This window comes from Bos grunniens, chromosome X (assembly GCF_055505025.1).
Source record: "Bos grunniens cultivar Pamir isolate PY7600 chromosome X, Bosgru_T2T1.0, whole genome shotgun sequence".
In the NCBI taxonomy this organism is placed as follows: Eukaryota; Metazoa; Chordata; class Mammalia; order Artiodactyla; family Bovidae; genus Bos; species Bos grunniens.
In genome coordinates this window covers 121393085-121400992 of record NC_141194.1, presented here as the reverse complement: position 1 = coordinate 121400992, position 7908 = coordinate 121393085, and the positions used below count along the sequence as shown (strand labels likewise).

The 7908-nt window shown below is 40.8% G+C and overlaps 1 protein-coding gene across 1 annotated transcript; it reads right to left on the bottom strand.

The window, feature by feature from the left end:
* Positions 1-3870: 3870 nt before the first annotated feature.
* On the bottom strand, positions 3871-7002 carry LOC147341268 (uncharacterized protein CXorf66 homolog). The gene is made up of 3 exons (XM_086386511.1): positions 6906-7002; positions 6071-6227; positions 3871-4887 (listed from the first exon to the last, which is right to left on the bottom strand). The coding sequence occupies exons 1-3, from the start codon at positions 6991-6993 to the stop codon at positions 4047-4049; spliced, it is 1086 nt and encodes a 361-aa protein (XP_086242637.1). The 5' UTR covers positions 6994-7002; the 3' UTR covers positions 3871-4046.
* Positions 7003-7908: the final 906 nt, after the last annotated feature.

Below are 7908 nucleotides of genomic sequence, written 5' to 3'. Positions count from 1 at the left end.
CTAACTCAGCGTACATGCTTTTTTACATATTTTATATCGGTTTTATGTGTGAAGCCCCATACTAATGCACCTAGAATTTTTCACGTTGAATGAGCTTCAAATATTCTGTAGACTCCTACTCTATAATTAAGTGTGGTTTAAAAAGCAACATACATACTCACGCTCATAGCTTGTGTTTAACATGTCATTATCATTGGTTGTCACTGGCAGTTAGTCCTTTTTACTAGATATTAATATTCCCAGCCTTTAAAGTATTACAAGTCTTTAGCTTAAGAATGATAAAGAGAAGAGGGCTTAGATCATTTGGCTTTGCCTATAAATGGGGAAACAGTGGAAACAGTGTCAGACTTTATTTTTGGGGGGCTCCAAAATCACTGCAGATGGTGACTGCAGCCATGAAATTAAAAGACACTTACTCCTTGGAAGGAAAGTTATGACCAACCTAGATAGCATATTCAAAAGCAGAGACATTACTTTGCCAACAAAGATCCATCTAGTCAAGGCTATGGTTTTTCCTGTGGTCATGTATGGATGTGAGAGTTGGACTGTGAAGATGGCTGAGCACCGAAGAATTGATGCTTTTGAACTGTGGTGTTGGAAAAGACTCTTGAGAGTCCCTTGGACTGCAAGGAGATCCAACCAGTCCATTCTGAAGGCGATCAGCCCTGCGATTTCTTTGGAGGGAATGATGCTGAAGCTGAAACTCCAGTACTTTGGCCACCTCATGTGAAGAGTTGACTCATTGGAAAAGACTCTGATGCTGGGAGGGATTGGGGGCGGGAGGAGAAGGGGACGACAGAGGATGAGATGGCTGGATGGCATCACTGACTCGATGGACATGAGTCTGAGTGAACTCCAGGAGTTGGTGATGGACAGGGAGGCCTGGCGTGCTGCAATTAACGGGTTTGCAAAGAGTCGGACACGACTGAACAACTGAACTGAACTGAACTGAACTGAACCAAGACTTTGGTTGAATTTAAGCTGAAAAACTATCCAGTTTTGACATTGGCTATTTTCCAGGCTACTGATAGCTCAGATGAACTCCAAAATCATCTTACAATATGAAGCCAGATTACCCAATGAAATTTTAATTTTTTAAAAAAATTTAGACTGAGATGCTGTCAAATGCTGGTTAACATCATCTGAACAAAGCAGCCATTAAAAGCATGAGGCGAATGGAGGAAATCTGCATATAGACTGGATAATTTATATTAAGGAATTATTATTAAGTTTTATATGAGATAATAGTATTGTGTTTCAGTTCAGTTCGGCTCAGTCACCCAGCCGTATCCAACTCTTTGTCACCCCATGGAGTATTGTGTTTATGTATTTTTAAAATTTATTATTTTTTGGAGATATAAATGGGAAGGCAATGGATAGTAGTTTAAATGAAACAACATTGGCCATGTAATAATAATTCTTGAATCTGAGCAATGTTTATATGGGGGTTCATTCATACTCCTACTTTTTTGTTTGAACTGTTTTTCATATTAAACCATAAAAATCTGATCAGAACTTTTGCTTCTATTTGTGAATTTTAAAAAGACCAGGCTACCCCAGAACAGTTTTAACCCTTTACAGTTTATCTTTACAAAAAGTGTAATACCAGTAGGAAATCAAGTCTGTAGCTACCACAATGCTTTTCAAATGCATTTTCTACCTCTTAAAACTTTTATATATCGTGCCATCTGTGAATTTCATGATGACCTTACAGACCCCACCAGGAGACTACCAGTGGAGGAGGCAGAGGTTATGGGGAAGTCAGATGTGAATGAAGTCAAGACATATTTATATGTTCCTGGTAAGTTAGGAGGATGGTCCAGATTGATTAAAAGTCAAGTAAGGACTTTGCTGATACCAGTGGACTGGGTGATCTGAGAATAAACACATACCCCAGAAACTGGAAGTGAGAAGGCAGTACAGCATAATGAAAATTTGAACTTAAGTCAATCATAGATTCATATCTTGATTCAATCAATTGCTAGATGTGATCTTACTATATGTTACAGAGCATCGGTTAACTCATATGGTAGTCCATATAATAGGGGACTGTTGGGGATTAAATAAAATATGTGAATGTGAGGAAAGTGTTAACACAGCAGGTCTGGTTGTTTGGTTCTTGTATGTCAAGGGAACTGGAAACCATGATTTGACTATTGGTCAACCCAGGGGGAATGTTCTAATGTTAATTGGTTGATGATCATGTTTTGTTCACCTGATTGCTTGGCACAAACATCAACATTGATAATGTGCATCTGGTGTCATTGTTGGGATCCTGAGTTTCACTTGCCATGTCTGGTTATGGAGCATGATGTACCTATGGGACCTGTTCTCAATAAAAGCCTCAGATGCTGAGGCTTCCCTGGGCAGAGCCATGTTGCACACATGCCTCTAGATTATTGCTAGAGAAGAGAGAATGTCCTAGGTGGCCCCAGAGGGGCAAGTACTCAAAAGCGCATGTCCAAACTCTCTGATTCACCCAAAAAGAAGTCTTTTTCCTGTTGCTTTTGATTTGTACATTTTTGTTCTAATAAACCTCAGACATGACTATAATCTGCTTTTGAGTCTTGTGAGTCCTTTTTCTAAATCAGTAAAATTGAGGGGAGGGTGGCCTTCAGATATCCCGGACATAAAGGGACTTAGTACAATGTCTGGCAAGTAGTACACATCCAATATATGCTAGCTATGGAATTTAACTGACCCTGCTGAATGTGACAGGGGACTGACCTCACTGTACTAGAATATAGGCTGGGACTGCAGGATTTTGTCTGTTTTTCTGAACCATGCTCTTGGAAGTGGGCAGGGATAACCTCTCATCAGTGAGGAAGCTAGAAAATATAACTCCAAGGTTTTCCCCTGGCCTCCCAGCCCTCTGGATTCTAAGTAAGAAGGTACCCTGTGAAGAAAATGGGTAGATATCCGACCTCTATCTGGGCCATTCTGAGAATGCACAACAGGGCAAACTCTCTTTATCAATTTGAAGGGTAACCAAAAGAATCAAAAACCTTGAGAGTGGGGGCTGGAGCCTGGACCCTTACTTTGGTAGCAGTCATCAGAGGCAGTGGTATTAGAAATGAGTATTGGGACTTCCCTGGTGGTTCAGTGGCTAAAACTCCACACTCCCAATGCAGGGGGTCTGGGTTCTATCCCTGGTCAGAGAATCACATGCTGCAGCCAAGGGTTTGCATGCCACAACTAAGAACTGGCATGGTCAAATAAATATGTTTTAAAAAAGGAAATAACTATCAGGAATTTCCCCAGTGCAGCCAGAATCAAGCACACAGAGCCATTTCTGCCACACACTGGGCACCAGAGAAAGACAGTCTTAAACTGTGAGGACACTCTGTCAAAATTTAAAAGATAGTTGGGTTGAGACTTCAGTTGAGGGCTAATCCAAGGGGAAGAGGAGCCCAGGGTACCCATCTTGCAATCCCTTTTTGTATTTGTGTGTGTGTGTGTGACTGTGGTTCGCATATAACCCTGTGCCTGCGTCCAACTGTTTTCAACCCATCGACTGTAGCCCTTCAGTCTCCTCTGTCCATGGAATTTCCCAGGCAAGACTACTGGAGTGGGTTGCTATTTCCTCCTCCAAAGGATCTTCCCAACCCAGGGATCAAACCCACATCTCTTCCATTGGCAGGTGGATTCTTTACCACTGCACAAGCTGGGAAGCCCATCCAAGTGACCAGATCTACGTTGTTGTTGTTCAGCCATCAAGTCGTGTCCAACTCTGTGCGACCCCATGGACTGCAGCAGGCTGGGTTTCCCTGTCCCTCACCATCTCCCAGAATTTGCCCAAGTAGATCTAAGATACCTCGCAAAGAGATTTATACCTCTAAAATACAATAATAATTACAACAAAATCAGTTGTTATGTCACACATTTATTTACTATTTTTCAAGTAAATTGCCTCGAGATGGATATAAGTCTAATCTCAATAGTGATACCAAGTGGAGTTTTCCTCTACCAGGTTCTTAAATATGGTGAGTGTATAATAGTTCATAGAAGCTTGCTTCTTCTGCATGGGTGGTCTTTCTTTTGATCCCTTAATTATTTCGGGAGTTTTTAAACATGTCTTCCTTGCATTTTATGTTGCAGATTATAATCACCTCCCTGTCACTCTCACCATCACTGTTGTATGCTGTGATATCACTGTCACTCATGTTGCCATACACTGTGTTGTATTTGGGTTGTTTCTTTTTATACGACTTGTAAAAGTGCTTCAATTCCCGTGAAAACAGTGTAACTGGAACATGCTTTTTATTTGCGTCTGAAACATGAGTGATGAACGGCTCAGAAACAGCTCTGCAAACAAGGCACTTTTCCTTGTAGCATCGACAAAACTTCACTGGATGAGGCCTAGATAATATTTCTGCCCTACCTGCACTAGCTGGGCATTTTAGTTTAAGATATCTCTGGCGTTTGGTCAGTTTATCTACACTTGATTGCTCAGGGAAGCTCTGATTCTGTGGATAGGGTAGAGGAGATTTGGTTGGCTTGACCCGACAGTGTAGACTTGGTGGCCAAGTTGGCTTGATGGCCTTCTCTGGATAGGATGGACTGACCTGACTGACTAGCTTATGGGCATGAGCCTGCCTGTGTGCCTTTTTTGGACTGCGTGTTCTATGCAACTTTTCCTGGGGGGGTGATCCTAACACTTTTTTGGGAGCTGATGGCTTGGATGGTGTTTTTTGACTCGAGGGCCTGACTAACTTTTCTGCACTTGAAGGAACTTTTCGTGGACTTGAGGGCCCAGATGACTTATCTATTCTGGATACCACGGATTGTCTTTCTGGATCGCCCAGACCAACAGTCGGTGACTTGGAGTCAGTAAATGATATTTTAGATGACCTGGATGCCTTGATGGTGATATCTTCTTTCTTGTCCCTGAAAATACAGAGGATTTGGAATATGACAATTTAAATCAGAGGAGCAAGATTGCTGTTACCAGAAAATATGGGCTATTGTGTCAATTTAGACTTGTGGTCTTTTTGTGGCTCTAGCAGGAAAATTGAACACAGTAAGAATCAGAGTGTGGTGAAAACTATGACTCAGGTTACAGGTTTGAATTCGTGTTGAATGCTTTTTCTTTTTCTTTTTCTTAATTTTGCTGTTTCAACCACAGTGGATAACCATATAGTCTATATATGCAATGACACAAACTTGTTTCAAATCTACTGTTGAGAGGGAGAGAGAGAATTTATCTAATCCAGAAATTATAGTTTTTACAAAAAAGCCACAAGTTGATATGCAACAGAGGCACAAATGTCACAACTTGTCACATAAAAAAGTCTTAGACCAAATTCATTGTTTTCCTATCATATTTACACCATCAAGGTTTGTAACCATACATATTAATCCTCACATGCTAACTCTAAAACTGAAGGAATAGAACAGTGGTATATTTCAGTCACCAGTCCTTGGATTGGGAAATTTTTAGAGACCTGGTATACCAAGTGCCAGCCTAATCCTCCTATATTAAAGCCAGGGACTAGAATCACTGAACACAGTTGAAAATTTTTCATGTTATTACATCTCAAAATGATAGATTATCCAAAATGTGTTACTATCTTTGGAATGCAGAGACCCAACTCCTTCTCCCCTGAGATTTTGATTCTGTCTTATTTAGATAGTCATTCCCTCTTTTCATAGACTCAACTTACAATGAAATTAGCAGCCTGGGGCTCAAGTGAACCCTGAATAGGAGATAGTTTTGGCTAAAGTTGATAATGTACTTGAGATAATTTAAGAGCTTCATTTAAGTGAACATATCCAGCCCACAAGATGTTGGTAGCTCTTCTGAAGTCTCAAGTTAATGGTAAGTAACAAAACAACAGTGAACCCGCTTAGGTGTAAATGCGCATGCGTGTGCAGGTATAGTTCTTCATGCGCGTGCACACCCACCTCCTCACCTCACCCCTACACCCTGCCACTTTGTGTTTTTAGTTCAAAGGTGTAAGACTTAATGTTGCTGCTTTGGGGACTTCCCCGCTCTCACAGTTATAGAGTATAGTGAAGAACGCGTGCCTCCCCACAACCTTGTACTTTTATTCAAAGGTGTAAGACTTACTTGGCTGCTTTATGGGCTTCCTCGCTATCACAGCTATAGTGAAGAAAGCAGGTACACGTGACCATATAGCCAGTGATAAGGGTACCAATTATAATAATGAGTAGACGTCGCCGTAATTCCTGCAGTTTGGTCTGCTTGAATTCAGCATGTGTAGTTACTGTGAAAGAACATGTATCATCAGAACATGTGCTTGGGAACCAAGTTTGCTTCCATTTTGATGGGGGTTTGTTACTGTAGATCCAAGTCAAATCTCATCATCAATTATTTCTTTAAGCATGATAACCACTGTCATTTTCCTCCCTCTATCACCTCCCCAGCCAGCCACAGTCTACAAGCCAAATCTGGGAGCTGTTTTTGGCTAATCAGTATGATTTCCTAGGTTACCCCACATCGTGGCTTGTTTAACCCATTACCTAGGTATTTGAATGTGTGAATGCACTGGAGTGTTGATGTGTGTGTGAATGTGTATGGTGGGAAAAGGGATGGGACAAGAAAACACAATTCTTAAAACCTACTATGTGTTCGGTACCATGCTAGATTCATTCACATAGAATTTTCTGGTATGGCTGGAGGGGGAGGGGCAGGGGTTGGTGGATTGGGTGGGGAAGGGGAATGAAAGGGGACAGTAAGGCTGTACTCTTCATGTTTCTATGTTTGGAATGTTTACACAGAAGTAAAACTTTCAGGTGTTGTCCTAGAAATTCTCGAAGACCTACTCATAGTAAAGCAGAATAAACAGCAGATTTCCTACACACAGCTAGCTTGTCTAATTAAGTACTTGAATACATTTAACATAATAGATCATAATTTCTAGGTTTTAAGGTTAGGGACATACCTGCAGTAGCAGATCCATTGCTTTCGTTTCTATCTAAACAACTACTTGTCCAAATTGATAAAAGGAGGACATAAATGAAGAGATTCATGTCCAGGACCTTGTTGTCCTGTTTCCTCTCCCAAGGAAACTGCTGGATTTAAAATGGTCAGCTTGTTTTATAATAATGACTTCATAATCATTCTATGTCATATCCTGACAACATAATCTCACCATGGTGACACAGGAGCTCCTGGGTACAAATATTATGAAAAGACTTTTAATCCTTTATTTCTCCATGACATCAAATATTCTATCAGATCTGAATCAAAAAGTTTGAGACATTATTAAGCACAGAAGGCAGAGAAAATGAGTTAGCTCTAGATACTGAAGAACTATTTTTCTTTATTAAATGTTAAGGAGGCACCTTACAGCCCTATAGTAGTTCTTAATGTGTTTTAGAGGTTAAATCATCCTGGGGTATAAGTTTGTAGGAATTTTTCTTACAAATATTAAGATTTTGAATATCCCTCAAGCTTTTTATTGAGCTGCTTTTAATGGGTACCCAAGATCATGGCATCCGGTCCCATCACTTCATGGGAAGTAGATGGGGAAACAGGGGAAACAGTGTCAGACTTTATTTTTTTGGGCTCCAAAATCACTGAAGATGGTGACTGCAGCCATGAAATTAAGAGACGCTTACTCCTTGGAAGGAAAGTTATGACCAACCTAGATAGCATATTCAAAATCAGAGACATTACTTTGCCAACAAAGGTCTGTCTAGTCAAGGGTATGGTTTTTCCTGTGGTCATGTATGGATGTGAGAGTTGGACTGTGAAGAAGGCTGAGCGCCAAAGAATTGATGCTTTTGAACTATGGTGTTGGAGAAGACTCTTGAGAGTCCCTTGGACTGCAAGGAGTTTCAACCAGTCCATTCTGAAGGACATCAGCCCTGGGATTTCTTTGGAGGGAATGATGCTGAAGCTGAAACTCTTTGGCCACCTCATGAGAAGAGTTGACTCATTGG